This window comes from Colobus angolensis, unplaced genomic scaffold (genome assembly GCF_000951035.1).
Source record: "Colobus angolensis palliatus isolate OR3802 unplaced genomic scaffold, Cang.pa_1.0 Scaffold754, whole genome shotgun sequence".
Lineage (NCBI taxonomy): Eukaryota > Metazoa > Chordata > Mammalia > Primates > Cercopithecidae > Colobus > Colobus angolensis.
In genome coordinates this window covers 223,306-241,455 of record NW_012121310.1, presented here as the reverse complement: position 1 = coordinate 241,455, position 18,150 = coordinate 223,306, and the positions used below count along the sequence as shown (strand labels likewise).

The 18,150-nt window shown below is 36.7% G+C and overlaps 1 protein-coding gene across 5 annotated transcripts in view; it reads right to left on the bottom strand.

Annotated features, from left to right (window-relative positions):
- Positions 1-3,085: 3,085 nt before the first annotated feature.
- LOC105501851 (zinc finger protein 92) overlaps positions 3,086-18,150 on the bottom strand; it is a 30,337-nt gene continuing 15,272 nt past the window's right edge. Inside the window, exons 2-5 of one of the 5 annotated variants that reach the window (XM_011927952.1) lie at positions 16,473-16,599; positions 15,569-15,664; positions 14,908-15,029; positions 3,086-5,823 (exon numbers count right to left, since the gene is read on the bottom strand). In XM_011927952.1, coding sequence (XP_011783342.1) covers positions 4,289-5,821 — 1,533 coding nt within the window. In that variant the 5' untranslated portion in view covers positions 5,822-5,823; positions 14,908-15,029; positions 15,569-15,664; positions 16,473-16,599 and the 3' untranslated portion in view covers positions 3,086-4,288. The remainder of the gene's footprint in view (positions 5,824-14,907; positions 15,030-15,568; positions 15,665-16,472; positions 16,600-18,150) is intronic. The other 4 variants (XM_011927949.1, XM_011927951.1, XM_011927950.1 and 1 more) reach the window with 4 other exon arrangements.

The following is an 18,150-nucleotide window of genomic DNA, read 5'->3' as shown; positions in this document are numbered from 1 at the left end:
AATTTATCATTTGTATGCTTTTAAAAATTAAATTTCTTATAGATCATATATATTAATCCCTTGTATTCAGTTTGCAAATCTCTCATTTCATACTGTAAATTGTCTATTTGTCGATAGTTTCTTTTGCCGTGCAGAAGCTCTTTAATTAGGTGCCAACTTCCATTTTTTTTTTTTGCACTCACGTTTAAGGTGTTAGTCATAAATTGTTTCTAGAGGCCAAAGTCTAGTGAAGTACTTTCTAAGTGTTCTAGGATTTTTATAGTTTAGTCTCACTGTCAAGTCTTTAATCTATCTTGAGTTATATTTTTGATATGGTGAGAGGTAGGGGTCCAGTTTTCCCCCTGTACCATTTATTGAATAGGGGGTTATTTCCCTTGGTTTATTTCGTTGACTTTGTCACAAATAAGTTGATTGTAGAAGTGTAGCTTTTTTTCTGGGCTCTCTCCTGTTTCATTGGCCTATATATATATATATATATTTTGTACCAGAACTATGCTGTACTGGTTACTATAGCTTGTAGTACAATTTGAAGTCGGGTAATGTAAGACCTCCAGGTTTATTGTTTTTGTTTAAACTTGTTGTGGCTATTTGGGCTCTTTTATCCTTCCATATGAATTTTAAAATAGTTTACTTCTTCTAAATCTATAAAAAATGGCATTGAAGGCTGAGCACAGTGGCTCATGCATGTAATCCCAGTGCTTTTAGAGACTGAGGTGGGCAGATCACTTAAGATCGGGAGTTCAAGACCAGGCCCTAGCCAACATGGTGAAATCCCATCTGTACTAAAAATACAAAAAATTAGCCCGGTGTAATGATGTGTGCCTATAGACCCAACTACTCCAGAGGCTGAGACAGAAGAATTGCTTGAACCTGGAAGGCAGAGGTTGCAATAAGCCAAGACAGAGTGTACTTATGGGTTATCATTAAGCATCTGTTATACAGTAAGCACTGTCATGTTTCTTTGCTGCATTTATATATAAAAACATCCTGGTCAGGCGCAGTGGCTCACGCCTGTAATTCCAGCACTTTGGGAGGCCAAGGGGGGCAGATCACAAGGTCAGGTGTTTGAGACCAGCCTGGCCAACATAGTGAAACCCCGTCTCTACTAAAAATACAAAAAATTAGCTGGGCTTGGTGGTGGGTGCCTGTAATCCCAGCTACTTGGGAGGCTGAGGCAGGAGAATCGCTTGAACCTGGGATGCAGAGGTTGCAGTGAACTGAGATCGCGCCACTGCACTCCCGCCTAGGCAACAGTGCGAGACTGTCTCAAAAAAAAAAAAAAAAAAAATCCTGACTTATGAAGCCTCCCTAGTACATACCCTAACAAATTGGCTCACTACATAAATTTACTTATGTCAATTAAAAAATCTGAAAGCAGTTGGGCATGGTGGCTCATGTTTGTAATCCCAGCATTTTGAGAGGCCAAGGCAGGCAGATCACAAGGTCAGTTCGAGACGACCCTGGCCAACAAGGCAAAACCTCGTCTCTACTAAAAATACAAAAATTAGCAGGGTGTGGTGGCGGGCACCTGTAATCCCAGTTACTCAGGAGGCTGAGGTAGAACTGCTTGAACCCGGGAGGTGGAAGCTGCATAAGCCAAAATCGTGCCATTGCACTCCAGCCTGGGCAACAAGACCAAGCCTGCGTCTCAAACAATACAAAATCTGGAAGCAGCAATAACTAAAAGTAGGCTTACTGCCGGGTGCAGTGGCTCACGCCTGTAATCCCAGCACTTTGGGAGACCAAGGCAGGTGAATCACCTGAGGTTGGGAGTTCGAGGCCAACCTGACCAACATGGAGAAACCCTGTCTCTACTAATACAAAATTAGCCAGGCATGGTGGCACATGCCTGTAATCCCAGTTACTCTGGAGGCCGAGGCAGGAGAATCATGTAAACCCAGGAGGCGGAGGCTGCGGTGAGCCAAGATCGTGCCACTGCACTCTATCCTGGGCAACAAGAGCAAAATTCCATCTCAAAAAAATAAAATAAAATAAAATAAAGGGAGACTTATATAGGGTTCTCCAAGTAAAATAACAAAATGGAATGTTCTAACTAAAATACACTAATTGTGGAATTACATCTAAAAACTATTTTTGTGTGCAATTTTATGAAAATAATTTATAATCCCTGATGAGTTCACATAATGAATACTTCAAAAACTATAAAACAAATTATAAGAAACAGAAAAATTATGGGTCTAGCCCGAGTGCCAGGCAAGTAAAACAGAGAAATTGCCTGGGGAGGTTATGAACCATAAGCCATAAGATCTTATAGTCATGAATTCAATACAAAGCAGCATATAGATTTGCCTTACACATATTTGAGGTTTTTAGTTTTCTAGTAGTCACCTTATTAAAATGTTTTCTCAGTTTCTACTGAAAATAGAAATTCATACTTACAAAAACATACTTCATAATTTTCTTACACCTAAGGTTTATCTTTTGAGTAATATATCTTTATGTAAATCAAAACTAAACATCTGTGTGCGTTTGCAGGCACAGAGGCCACATGTTCAAAGAAAAATACATAACAAATTTTTAAAAATAAAATTTAGGTCTCAGAAATATGGATTTTATTTTTACTTCCGTATAATTATTATTACAACCATAAAAATGACCCTGTAGTCAATAACAATTGTACATTTAAAAAAAAATAAAAGTGTAGATAGAACTAGATTGTCTGTAATACAAAGAATAAAATGCTAGAGGTGAATACCTCATTTACTCTGATGTCATTATTACATATTGTATGTCTATATCAAAATATGGCATAAATATATACACACATTATGTACCCACAAATATTAAGAAAAATAAATTTAAATTTTAAAAAGACAAAAATTTAACCTATGGGAACACTATTCTTTAATATATTTGCAGTTTAAGCCACTGGAAAAGATTACTACAGATGTAAGTCCACTATGTTACCAAATAATATACTGTTACCATCTTTTACCCCACACCCTTGAGTAAGGTGGAATAGGTTAAAGTTAGTGGCAAAATAACACTTCATCAAATACACAAGTCTTAGCATGTTAAAAAAATGTTTAATTACAAAATTAAGTTCACACACAATCTAAATTTTTTTTAAAGTATTGCATTTTATTACATAAAAGCACAATCAACAAAACGATACACTAATTTTAACTGAAAATGTTTTTTTCTCACTATACTGCAAAAGAATATTAGTCTAAACATGTACCTCAAGCAGCACTTAATATTCTAAGTTAACCACAAAGAGCATCTCTACATTTTCCTCATGCATCTTATAATTTTCGTACTCTTCCACAGAAAGGGGCATAAATAACGCCCACCTTTAAAAAAGAATCTCTCATATCTCTGATTCAGCAACAACTGATCACTTGATTTCACATGTGAATACAATAGGAATGAAGAAAAACATGAATTTGAGAGTTAAATTACATTATTAATTGCTTTTCAAAAAATCTGTAATTTTTTTTTCAAGAAAAAAGTATACTTTGAATGTAATTATAAATCTCCAAAAAATCTTCCACTTCTTTTAAAGTTATATATAAATAACTTATTTAACAATTCTAGTTTTGGATTTCCTATACTCAACACTCTAATTTAGTGTAATGTCTGAAGTGTCAGTGCCTCATGCCTTATGATTTCTACTGTGAATTCTCTGATATTTACATAGACTTAATTTTGGATTAAATATTTTTCATATTTACTGCACCTGCAAAAATATATGTTAGAATGAACTGTTTTCCAAGCTGTAGTTTTTGAAAAAAATGTTTTTCTATATTTATTACATTTGCAGGGTTTTTCTCCAATATAAATTCCCTGATGTTGAACAGTTTGAGCAACTAATGCTTTAGGGTTTTCCTCTGGTACAAAATGTGTACAAAAAGATCTATCACAAAAGTAAAGGTACTACAACCCTCTATTTGCAATGTTTGTTTTAAGAATACTCTTCTTCGTGTTAAAGGCTTGTATTTTCTGAAAGATCTTTTGACAGTAACTGCATTTTATTAAGTATGAACTCTCTGATGTTCAGATGTAAGCAGATATAAATGGCTTTTCCATATTCTTTATAGAATTTTTCTCAAGTATAAATGCTTTCCTGTGCAATAAGGTGTGAGGATTGGTTAAAAGTTTGCCACATTCTTCATACTTCTAGGATTTTTCTCCATTATAAATTATCTTACCTACAATCAAGTGTGACAACCATTTAAAGGCTTTGGCACATTCCTCACATTTCTAGGGCACCAGTATGGTTTATGTTTAGAAGTTTGAGGTGTAGTCAAAATCACTCTCACATCTTTCAGGTTTGTAGTTTCTCTTTAGTATAATTTGAGGATTTGTTAAAGGCTCTGCCACATTCATGTTTGTAGGGTTTCTCTCCAGTATAAATTATCTGATGTGTAATAAGGGTTGAGAAGTTGTTAAAGGCTTTGCCACATTCTTCATATTTGTAGGGTTTCTCTCCAGTATAAACTATTTTATGTGCAGTAAGGTTTGAGGACTGGTTAAAAGCATTGCCACATTTTTCACATTTGTAGGATTTCCCTTCAGTATGATTTATCTTATGTTTAGTAAATATTGAGGACTGGTTAAAGGCTTTGCCACATTGTTCACATTTGTAGGGTTTTTCTCTAGTATGAATTATTTTATGTTTAGTAAGGGTTGAGAATACACTAAAGGCTTTGCCACATTCTTCACATTTGTATGGTTTATCTTCCATATGATTTCTCTTATGTTTAGTAAAAGCTGAGGACCAGCTAAAGGCCTTGCCACATTCTTCACATTTGTAGGGTTTCTCCCCAGTATGAATTATCTTATGTTCAGTAAGGGTTGAGGACTGTTTAAAAGCTTTGCCACATTCTTCACATTTGTAGGGTTTTTCTCCAGTATGAATTCTTTTATGTTTAGTAAGGGTTGAGGACTGGTTAAAGGCTTTGCCACATTCATCACATCTGTAGGGTTTCTCTCCAGTATGAATTATCTTATGTTTAGTAAGGTTTGAGAACTGGTTAAAGGCTTTGCCACATTCTTCACATTTGAATGGTTTTTCTCCAGTATGAATTATCTTATGTTTTTTAAGAATTGAGAATACTCTAAAGGCTTTGCCACATTCTTCACATTTGTAAGGTTTATCTTCCATATGAATTCTCTTATGTTTATTAAGAATCGAGAACTGGTTAAAGGCCTTGCCACATTCTTCACATTTATAGGGTTTCTCTTCTGTATGAATTCTTTTATGTTTAGTAAGGGTTGACGACCGGTTAAAAGCTTTGCCACATTCTTCACATTTGTAGGGTTTTTCTCCAGTATGAATTATCTTATGTTTAGTAAGATTTGAGGACCGGTTAAAAGCTTTGCCACATTCTTCACATTTGTAGGGTTTTTCTCCAGTATGAATTATCTTATGTTTAGTAAGTGTTGAGGACCAGTTAAAGGCCTTACCACATTCTTCACATTTGTAAGAATACTCTCTAGTATGAATTTTCTTATGTTGAGTTAATTGTGAAAGCATGCAAAATGATTTGCCACGGTTTTTACATTTGAAAGGTTTCTTTCCAGTATGTCTTATCTTACTTCTATTTACATTTGAAAATTTATGAAAGACTTTCACATATTTATCACACTGAAATATTTTGCTCTCAGTAGTTGTCAAACATTGGTTAAGTCCATTATAACCTCCTTTGTACACCTTACATGCATCCATGCTTTTATAGTCTTTTTTTAGCTGTAAATTCTCATGTCCATACTTTCCACATGTTCTCAGTATCACTTTTTGGAAAGAATCTTTTATGCTCTGCTCTGGCCAAACATCTTGGGTAAAATGAGAACACATAACTGAAAAAAATGAAAATAACAAGTTACTTCACTTACTAGACTCAGATGAATATACTTTACAAATTTAACCTATAAAATTATACAAATTACAACATAAGCAAGATGGCATAGCAAAATACTACAGGCCCTAATTCCTTATGGAAATATAAATGTAACAAAAACACACTGACCAAAATACATTTGTGGAAAAGTTATAAATGAGTTAAAGGTGTACAGTGCCCCAGGAGAGAACAATGCAAAGGGCTACATAGAAGGAAAAGAAAACTGTGTTACGTTTACCCAACACAGCTCTTCCTGCTCCTCAATAACCTAATGCCTTTAGCAGTAAATTGCCAATTCCTGGTTTCTTTTTCAGAAGACAAGAAAAATACTGGCACATACATCTTTATTTCTGGCCTCTAGGGGCCTTTCCAGACACTGGTTTCTGTCTCCCATGCCATAAAGTGCTGAAAGAAATGGTAGTATACTTTGGAATGACAGTTTGTCTGCTGAGATCAAAGGTAAACATTACAGCAGCAGAGAGAATGCAGCAGCACCACGGACAACAAACACATGTAGCAACTGATTACTGACTTATCAAAAAACACAAATCAATTCCTTTAACTAAAAAGTAAACACAAAATTTCAGACAAGACACATCCTAAGAACATGTTTGAGAGACTCCGGGAATCTCTAGCCAAGACAACTGGTTTAAGATTATGCCAGGGCAAGGCCACATAATAAAGATTGTAACAGGCAGCTTTTTTTTAATGTCCAAATCTTAATCAAAGATTACAATGTATACAAAATATTAGGGCAACATGGCCCCGTCAAAAAATTATACAATTTTTAGAAAGCAACCATAAAAAATAAAGTTATAAATTAAAGAAATTGAAAATAAATTGAATAATATTCCATGAGTGAAATAGAAACACAGATGATTTTTGACAATCAGACAAATGACGATAACAACAAAAATATTAAAAATATCAACACCCCTTCAGAAATTGCAGAGGTAAAAAATACAAGAAAAAATAGTAACTAAAAATCATAAAATAAAAAATGAAGAAGCTAGACAAACTAGGATACACACAAAGATACTTATAACACATATACAAGCACAATTTCAGAAGTTACAGACCAGAAGAGAGCCTTGGGAGCTGCAAGACAGAAGTAATGTGTCATTTATATGCATAGTCTTATGAGATAACCAGTGAACTGTCAACAAAAATTTTGCAGGCCATAAAGAAACTGCGTGAAACAGTCCAAAACAAAATTAAAACACAGAATGTAAAATTATTGGACACCATCAGCTAAATCAATATATTCATGGAAGAAATCTTAGAAGAATATAGAAAAAAAAGTAGTACAGAGGATACTTGAAGATAAAAAAGGCTGAGAACTTTCCAAATTTTGACGTAATAAGAGAAAACATATTCCTAACCAATAACACTCGGTTAGAAATCGTTTTACTTTAAAAACAAGAAAAAAATAGATTTTCCAAAATAAAAGGTAAGGGTGTTCATTATCCCTTGCACAGTCCTATAAGAAATGCTACATCGTGAGCAGGCACCATGGCTCATGCCTGTAATTCTACAGCTTTAGGGGACCAAGGCAATCAGAACACTTGAGACCAGGAGTTCAAGATCAGCCTGAGCAACATAGTGAGAATTTGCATATAAAAAAGGAGAAATGCTAAAATGAGTCCACTATGTTGAAAAATAAAATAATGCTGGACAGCATCAGAAAACCATATATAAAAAGCTCTCTATTAAATGTAAATATAGACAAACATAGAATTCTTTACTATCATAATGATGGAGCATCAAACCCTTAAAGTTCTTCTATAGAATATGAAAAACAAAATATAAATCTGAATAAATCTGTTAATAGAAACACAATATAAAATAATTTGTAATATTAGTAACAAACTAGAAACTGTTTTAAGATGTTTTTTATAATCTTCATTTTTCAAGATGATTACAAAGATTTTATAGAAACTATGCAAAACAAAAAATAAAGCATGTCACTATGAGATTAAACAAAAATTTAAGGAGTAAAACAGGAAATGAAAAAAAACGTATCTACACAAGAAACAACAATGAAACTGGTAATAGTAACATCGTTTCTTTAAAAAATCATTTTAAATATAAATTAAACTACTTAATAAAAATAAATGTAATCCCAGGACTTTGGGAGGTCAAGGTGTGCTGATCACTTGATTGCAGGAGTTTGAGACCAGCCTCAGCAACATGGGAAAACCCTGTCTCTACAGAAAATACAAAAAACCAGCTGGGTATGATGGCACATGCCTGTAACCAGCTACTTGACAGGTTGAAATGAAAAGATCATCTGAATTTGGGAGGTTGAGGCTGCAGCTCATTGCCATGACCACACCACTTCAAACCAGCCTGGCTGACAGAGTGAGATCCTATCTCAAAAAGAAATAAATATGTAAATAAATAAGAAAGCAAGCATGCAATATACTGCCTAAAAGAGATCCACTTTGGCACTAAGTCAAATAGGCTGAAAGTAACAGAATGAAGAAGATCTATATCTATGCAAATAGCAACCACAATTGGGTGAGGTAGTCATAATTATATCAGACATATATGCTTTAAGTCAAGTACCAGCAAGAGATAAAGACTGATATATAATAGTAAAATGAGTCAATTTACCAGGAATCGATAGTTACCACATCTATCTACTCTTTTAATAAACGAGCTCTCACTTGAATTGATGGAGTGTATACTTTTTGATTACTAAGAGGATAGTGCCAAGCCATTCATAAGGAATTTGCCCCCATGACCCAAGCACCTTCCTCCAGGTCCCACATCAAACATTGAGGATTACATCGCAGCATAAGGTTTGGAGAACGTGAACATCCAATCAATATCATAGACCAACTAGGCTTAACAGACATGTATAAAACTTTCTAGTCAAAAGCAAGGGAATACACAATATTCTTATTTGTAGCTGGTGTATTCTGTTAGGACACATATCAAGTCTTATAAGAATACTAGCTGGGTGCAGGGGCTCATGCTTATAACCCAACACTTTGGGATTTCAAGGTGGGAGGATGACTTAAAGCCAGAAGTTTGAGGCCAGCCTGAACAACATAGTGAGAACCTGTCCCTACAAATGATCAAAATATTAGCCAGGCATGGTAGTGCATGTCTGTAGCCCCAGTTGCTCAGGAGGCTGAGGAAAAGGATCACTTGAGCCCAGGAGACTGAGGCTGCAGTGAGAAAAAATTATGCCGTTGCACTCCAGCCTGTCTCAGAAACAACAATAAATAAACTTAAGACCAAAATAATAAACTGTGTGTTTTCTGACCAAAACTGAAAGAAACTAGGAAATAAAAGAAATGTGAAAATAAAACAGATTCTTCAACATATTTTTTTGCTCAAGGGTCAAAAAACTTCATTTTGGGCCGGGCACAGTGTCTCATGCCTGTAATCCCAGCATTTTGGGAGGCCGAGGCGGGTGGATCACCTGAGGTCAGGAGTTTGAGACCAGTCTGGCCAACATGGTGAAACCCCATCTCTACTAAACACACAAAAATTAGCCGGGCATGGTGGTGGATGCCTATAATCCCAGCTACTCAGGAGGCTGAGGCAGGAGAACTGCTTGAACCCAGGAGGCAGAGGTTGCAGTGAGCTGAGATCGCACCAGCCATTGCATTCTGGCCTGGGGAACAAGAGCGAAACGAGGTCTCAAAAAAAAAAACAAACAAAAAAACTTCATCTTTTTAAGATGTCAATACAACCTACAGTGGTAAAGAAATTCAACATAATCTAAAAATACCATAGCACACAGTTTTTAACATATTGTCTAAATTTTTAAAATTTGATTAAAAACTATAATTATGCAAACACCCATGAAAAAGAATAAATGGGCATTATACTTCCTGATTTCAAAACATATTAAAAGCTACAATAACAAAAACAATGTGGTACTGACACAAAGACAGATAAAGAGATGAAAGAACAGAACAGAGAGCCTAGAAATGAACCCCTCTGTATATGATCAAATGATCTTCCACAAAGTTGCCATGAGCACACAATAGAGGAAAGATAATCTCTTCAAAAAATGGTGAAATTGGATATTAACACTTACAAAGTCGATCCTTTCCTTGAACCATATACAAAAATTATTTTAAATAAAACACTTAGACATAAAAAAAACTAACAAATCTCTTAGGAAAAATATAGAAGAAAGACATTATGTTGGTCTTGGCACCATTTACAATATTAATGCACGAGCAACAAAGAAAAGAACAGAAAAATTGAATTACGCTATACTTCAAAATTTTTACACATCAAAGAAAACATTCAAGAGAGTGACAATGTCTCCTACACAATAAGCGAAAATATTTGCAAATCACATGTGATAGGAGTTAATATTCAGAATATATAAATAACTCTTCAAACTGAACAATAAAGTTGAATAACTTGATGAGAAATGAAGGTATGAAGAACAGAAATGAAGAAATTGAACTTTATCATATAAAGTTCATCATATAAAGTATCATATAAAGTTCAGTAATATTGAACTTTAACTGAATCTTTATCAAGAGATATATACACGGGAAAAAGTATTTGAAGGACAGACAAAATTACTAATTTATAGAGAAATGCATAAGCAGCACAATGAAAAACAAAATCACCTCATACCGGTTAGAATGGCCACTATAAAATTTTTTAAAAGGCACCAAATCTGTTGATGATGCAATGAAAATAAAATCCATGTTATTTTTTGGTGAAAAACAAGAATGCAGCCATTATTTTAAAATATTATGTTTCTCAAATAATTAAAAATGGAATTATTATTAAACACAGTAATCCCATTTATGAATCTATATCCAAACTATGCAACATAGGATCTTAAAAATATATTTGAACATCCATGTACCACTATTCACAAAAGCCAAAAGGATGAAGCAACCCAACTGCCTTCTTGATTTATAAACACATCCAAAAATGTAACATATCGATACAACGGAATATTATTCAGCCTTAAAAAAGAAAATGTTTGTCACATTTTAAGATAAACTTTGAGAATATTTTGTCACCTGACATAAGCCAGTAGGAAAATGATGGATACTGTGTGATTCCACTTATATGAGCTATCTTAAACAGTCACACTCATAAAAACAGTAAGTGGAAGGGTGTTTCTCAAGTGCTGGAGAGAGGGTAAAATGGGCAGTTATTGCTTAATGGGTACTGAGTTTCAGTTTTACAAAATGTAAAATTTCTAGAAGTCTTGCATAATGATGTGAATACAGTTAACACGCCTGAAATGTACAGCTTTTTGGAGACAGGGTCTCACTCTGTCACCCAAGCTGGAGTTCAGTGGCACAATTAAGGCTTACTGCAGCCTCAAACTTCCAGGCTTAAGTAGTCCTCTCCTCTCCCCTCAATCTCCCAAGTAGCTGGGACTACAGGTGACAACCACCATGTCTGGCTATTTAAAAAAAAAGTTGTAGAGAAGGGGTCTCCATATGTTGTCCAAGCTGGCCTCAAACATTTGGGTTCTGGCCAGGCGCGCGGCTCACTCCTGTAATCCCAGCACTTTGGGAGGCTGAGGCGGGTGTATCACCTCAGGTTGGGAGGGAGAGAACAGTCTGACCAACATGGAGAAACCCTGTCTCTACTAAAAATACAAAATTAGCTGGGTGTGGTAGCACATGCCTGTAATCCCAGCTACTTGGGAGGCTGAGGCAGGAGAATCACTTGAACTCAGGAGGCAGAGGTTATGGTGAGCCAAGATGGCGCCATTGTACTCCAGCCTGGGCAACAAAAGTGAAACTCCATCTCAAAAAAAAAAAAAAAAAAAAAAAAAAATTGGGCTCCCAAAATCTGAGGATTACAGATGTGAGCCACCACCATGCCTGGCCAGGAAATGTAAACTTAAGTAGATTTAAGATGGTACTACTTATGTGTTTTTACAACAATTACCTTTTAAAAGAAAAACTAAAAAAAAACAGAATTATAAATCTTTCCAAAAAGTACCTTCAAATTACAAAAGTGTCTCTCTTACCAAAAGGAAATTATATAATATTTATCATTAAACACACGGTGAAAAGAAGAGTTCCAGGACTACTCACTTAGACAAAACAACCATTGAAAACAGCTAAGAAAGAATATACACAAGATATGCTGTAACCAAAATTAAGGTCATATTTATAGATAAAAACACACACATATATAATCAGACTATGATGGACATATGGCTGACTTATTTCTTAGTTAAACCCAACATTCACTTCAAGTGTACAAACAGTAGTGCAAATTGCTAAAACTGTAAAAACAAGAAACAAAATAAACTGATAAGAAACCTAAACAATAAACAGTAATACGGAACTGTAAAACATTAAGAGAAATGTTTACTCATAAAATCTAGTTTGCAATATTGATGTACCATTAAAAAGAATTTGTCTAGATAACTGCAATATTTGACTGTAACTGTGTACTCATGGAAGGCAAGTATGTATGGCAGTAAAATTTCAGAGAAAATGCAGTATAATCATACATAGAGGATTCTAATAAAAAACTTTTAATAAGTAAGCATTTTTAAAAATTGAGATAATTTTTATGTTTTAAATATATGCTATTCTTACACAAGGTGAAACTGCTGCAATCCAACTTTAGAAGCAAAGAATAGCTTTACGTTTGCCAAATAAAGAAAAAATTTGTATTCTGCTGAATATAGTTAGTGCCTCTGATATATAAAACAAATATTTGGGGGATACATTATGTTATTACTTAGATATAGGCTAAAGAAAGTGGGTGAATGAAAATACTATTCCTTTTCGCCTGCAGCAAACTTAAATTTATAAGTAACTATTTTAGTAATTATGGAGTGCCTACTAATTATCTAATTTACTTCAGGCATAACATGTAAATTCTACTTTATTGTCCTAAAGGTCTGATTCTAAAGCTACAGACAAATTTGAAATAGAAAATACAAAGTAAAAATGTATAGGAAGAGTGACATCAGAAGATAGGACAATAAAAGGTGCCTTATTTTGTTATCCTCCAACAGCAAGCAAATGCATCAGCCATCCCTCATAAAAATGCCTTTTGAGAGAGTCAGGGATCACGGCTCACACCTGTAATGAAAGCTACATTATACATTAAGGTTGGAGAATTGATTCAGGCCAGGATTTCAAGAACAGAATGGGTTATGAAGCAAGACCTCATCTCAAAAATAAGTGCCTTTAAGAGAGCTTTGAGATCCAGGGAGGCAGTTGTGAAATGCTAAACCCAAGATTGAGGAGTGTTGTTTTCAGAAGGCAGGCCCTCATTCAGGTGGCAAACTAAAGGACTCCTGTTCTTGGCTACAGACCAGAAAATGGCCCACCAAACTTGGTCCCACTGAGAATTCTGAACTTACTCGGTAACCATCACAAACTTCTCCCAGCCACAGTCTGGAAAAGGTCCTGCCCTTCCAGTGGCCTGAAGGAAGACAACCACTTATAGCCATGCAGGCAGGGGGGCCTGCAGACTTTGGCCTTTACTGTGGTCTCTGAAGCAGTTTAAGGACTCAGTTCCAGCTTCCTGAACCACAGTTCATGGCCACTTCTGCCTACATAGAAACCCATACAGTGACCTGGGGAAATCCTCTCTGGTACTCAGTGAAAGTTATACTCATCCACATCCTGATATAAGGTCCACTATACGCAGACAGGACTACAGAAACCCGCCCTACTGTCTGCCCTACAGAGCAAAGTCCTGGAGGCTATTCAGTCTGTGCAAAAATAAAATGGAAATTACAATTACCCAAGCCCCTTGTAACAAGCCAGTAAAGGTGGACCCTAGTGTAGACCCAGCAGCCTTGTGACCAAGCTACACCCCTCTCTACTACAAATCCAGAGGGCATCCCATCACCCTGGGAACCCAACAAAAGATTTTTACCTTCTAAAACCAGTTTATCAAAACTTGAAGAGGTGTTTGCTCCTTCAAATTTACAAACACCAATGCAAAACTATATTGTGCCAATTTCAATGCTTCTATTTTAACACAGCACTGGAAGTATGCAGCAAAAGAATTTAAAAAGTTCTAAAAAGCCATTGAAATTGAAGACAGATAAGTAAAAAGTTGCTGTTTATAGATCACATAATCTTATACAGAGAAAATCATAAACATTTAAACCTGTCTCAACTAATACTCAGTAAATTAGCACAATATAAAATTAACATACAAGCTATGGTTCCATATACTTAAAATAAGCTACCTGATATACTAGAGGAAAAAACAATCTTATTTGTAATAGCATTGAAACAACACACTTTTCCATCCTGGCTAACATGGTGAAACCCCATCTCTACTAAAAATACAAAAAATTAGCCGGGTGTGGCGGTTCATGCCTATAGTCCCAGTAACTCGGGAGACTGAGGCAGGAGAATGGCACGAACTCAGAAGGCAGAGCTTGCAGTGAGCTGAGATCGCACCACTGCACTGCAGCCTGGGCAACAGAGTGAGACTCTGTCTCAGAAAAATAATAGTAATATTAATAATATATTTCTGGACTAGGCATAGTGGCTCACACCTGTAATCTCAGCTCTCTGGGAGGCCAAGGCAGGCAGATCACGTGATCTCGATGGTCAAGAGATGGAGACCATCCTGGCCAACGTGAAGAAACCCCATCTCTACTAAAAATACAAAAATTAGCTGGGCATGGTGGTGCACGCCTGTAGTCCCAGCTACTTGGGAGGCTGAGGCAGGAGAATTGCTTGAACCCAGGAGGCAGAGGCTGCTGTGAGCCAAGCTCGCACCACTGCATTCTAGCCTGGCAACAGAGTGAGGCTCTATCTCAAAAAAACAAAAAGAAAAGTAGTTTAACAGAGTTTCTTAAAATTATGCAGTTATTTGTGTGTCCTCAAAAGCAACGGAAAAGCAGTCAGATCGTGCAGTCCCTTACTGCCATGAAAAGGACTTTGGCGTGGCCGGGCGCGGTGGCTCAAGCCTGTAATCCCAGCACTTTGGGAGGCCGAGACGGGTGGATCACAAGGTCAGGAGATCGAGACCATCCTGGCTAACCCGGTGAAACCCCGTCTCTACTAAAAAATACAAAAAACTAGCCGGGCGAGGTGGCAGGCGCTTGTAGTCCCAGCTACTCGGGCGGCTGAGGCAGGAGAATGGCCTAAACCCGGGAGGCGGAGCTTGCAGTGAGCTGAGATCCGGCCACTGCACTCCAGCCTGGGCAACAGAGCGAGACTCTGTCTCAAAAAAAAAAAAAGAAAAGGACTTTGGCTTTCACTGTAAACTTGAAGGAAGATCACCTTAGAAAATTTAAAAGCATTAGACAGAAGATGCCCCTATGTGAGAGCAAAACAAAAGTTTGAGGCTTCCCAGAAACTTTCTTTTTTGGAAACAACTTCCCAAATTACATTTTAAAGACTGAGGCTGGGTGCAGTGGCTCACGCCTGTAAATACCAGCACTTTGGAGAGGCTAAGGCGGGCAGATCACCTGAGGTCGAGAGTTCGAGACCAGCCTGACCAATATGGAGAACCCCCCATCTCTACTAAAAATACAAAATTAGCCAGGCGTGGTGGTAGGTGCCTGTAATCCCAGCTGCTTAGGAGGCTGAGGCAGGAGAATCGCTTGAACCTGGGAGGCAGAGGTTGCAGTAAGCCGAGATCGCACCTTTGTACTCCAGCCTGGACAACAAGGGCAAAACTCCGTCTCAAAAAAAGATTGGCCTTCTCCTTGACTTTTGGACCTCTCATCTGTGTCGTCTGTTGTATTAACTGTCACCTACCTGGGGTTTTGTCTACCATCTCACGTCTCTTCATATTCCAGGGTTCTTTTCCTTGCTCCAGCCAGGTGATCAGGTCTGGCTTAGAGACAGCAATACCTGTTTTATTAAAAACAAGTAACATAAATCTTGCTCACATTCTCCAATTACCAACATAGTAACATGCTCAGTAAAGAAGATGTAATAGCTTAATCTAGTAAATTAATCCCCAAATACTAATTTATGACAAATATCTAAATATTTAAAAAATATTTTAAATTTGTAGATTTTTTGTTTTGTTTTGTTTTGTTTTGAGTCAGAGCCTCACTCTGTCCCCCAGGCTAGAGTGCAATGGCACGATCTCAGCTCACTGCAACTTCCACCTCCCGGGTTTAAGCAATTCTCCTGCCTCAGCCTCCTGAGTAGTTGGATTACAGGCGCCCACCACCACGCCTGGCTAATTTTTGTATTTTTAGTAGAGAAAAGGTTTCACCATGTTGGCCAGGCTGCTCTCAAACTCCTGACCTTAGGTAATCCACCCACCTCGGCCTCCCAAAGTGCTGGGATTACAGACATGAGCCACCATGCCTGGCCTACATTTGTAGATCTTTAATTTTACTTAATATTGCCCAGTACTACTAAATCTACTAAATGAAAAATTGGTGGTAGCAACAATATTTTATGCCAATAAATTTCTGGAATTACCACTAATTTAGAGTAAAGGATAAAGATCAGCTCAGGAATGTGGAGAGTTCAGGTCAAAATGAAACATCTTGAAGTTCTTTTCTACACTGACAAATCTGTTTTCTTGAAAACTGGGATCTGAAACTCATTTATGCAAAGCATAAATTACCAAAAGACATTCTACAAAGAAGAGAAATGAAATCTTTAGAGTACGTTAGGAATTATGTATTGAAGTTATCCTCACCAAGGAAGACCAGGTTTCTGTAGTTCTCTAACATCACATCTCTATACAAATTCCGTTGTGCAGCATCCAGGCATTGCCATTCCTCCAGAGAGAATTCTATTTTCACATCCCTAAATGTCAGTGGTCCCTGAAAAACACATACACACACACACACACAAACACACATGTTTACTAAGTGGCCATGGGCAGAATTTTTTATTTGACTTAAGGTGAAACGAAAGAGAACATTAGTTCTGACTTACAGGAGTGACTGAAATTATCCAATAAAATAATTTTCAATACAGAAATATTTTCTAATATAACTCTGAGAAAAGGCAATGACATGAGATCCATAACACCAGTGTATATATGATACTTTTCTGGATGATAAAGTATAAAATTAAGGGCATGAACACAAACATACATTTTTGAGTGTATATGTTTCAGATGGAAAAGACGTGGAGTTAGAAGGGACCTCTCAAATTTTAATGTGTATGATAAACTGAAGATCTTGTTATGCATATATTTTTTCAGAACATCTGGAATAAAGTCTGAATTTCTTAATTTCTAAGAAGATCACCAATAATGCCAATGATTTTTGCCCAAGATTATTCTGTCAAGCATCCAGTAAGTGGGAGGAGTGTGGGTTTTCCCAGTTTTTCTGACCTATAAACAAAGATGAGAGCCTTCATTTTCCAAAAACAAATATATGCAAAGAAAACCTAATAAAGAAGGGCAGCTGCCGGATTAACTGTAATGGTTTATGCACATCAGCTGCATAAAGATATTTAATAATCGGCTGGGCCCAGTGGCTCACACCTGTAATCCCAGCAGTTTGGGAGGCTGAGGTGGGCAGATCACCTGAGGTCAGGAGTTCAGAGACCAGCCTGGCTAACATGGTGAAACCCCGTTCCTACTAAAAATACAAAAAATTAGCCGGGCATGGTGGCACGTGCCTGTAATCCCAGCTACTCGGAAGGCTGAGGCAGAAGAACCGCCTGAACCCAGGAAGCGGAGGTTGCAGTGAGCCAAGATTGCGCCATTGCACTCTAGCTTGGGGAACAAGAGTGAAACTCCGTCTCAAAAAAAAAAGAAAACACTTAATAATCAAGAGGAAAATTACTAACTCTACAGTGAAAAAAATCTGTCAGAGAGCTCTTTAACCAAGTGAATCATTAATATCAACTGAACTAGGACAAATTTTTATAATGTGCTGATGAACAGAAGGACACAGCATCACTGCTTCACTGCTGAGATATTACTTCCCCAAAAAGTAAATTATAGCCTGAATTTAACCATAAAGAAACATCCATTTTATGCCAAGTTCGAAATACAGATATCTCCCATGTTCTGTAATTTTTAATAGAAATTTTAAATAGTCTTTCTTTAGCACCCTAGAGAACACATATCTCCTAATAATTTTCTTCAGAACTTTCTGGGTAGTAAATGTCATCCTGTTTCAAAAAGCATTTTCTTAATCCTGTTCTGCATAGAGCTAATGGAGAAGACAGATGAAACCTCAATATTACATGTTCTCCTTGATTAAGGACCCCAGCTTTTCCCCAATAGGAATCTTGAATATATTCATCCTGCGATATTAAACAGCCACAAAGGGAACATTTTTAACACTGCAGATCATAAATCCATGGTGAGAATTCTACATGGCATTTAAGAAGCCATGGTGTAGAGAAGGCTCCAG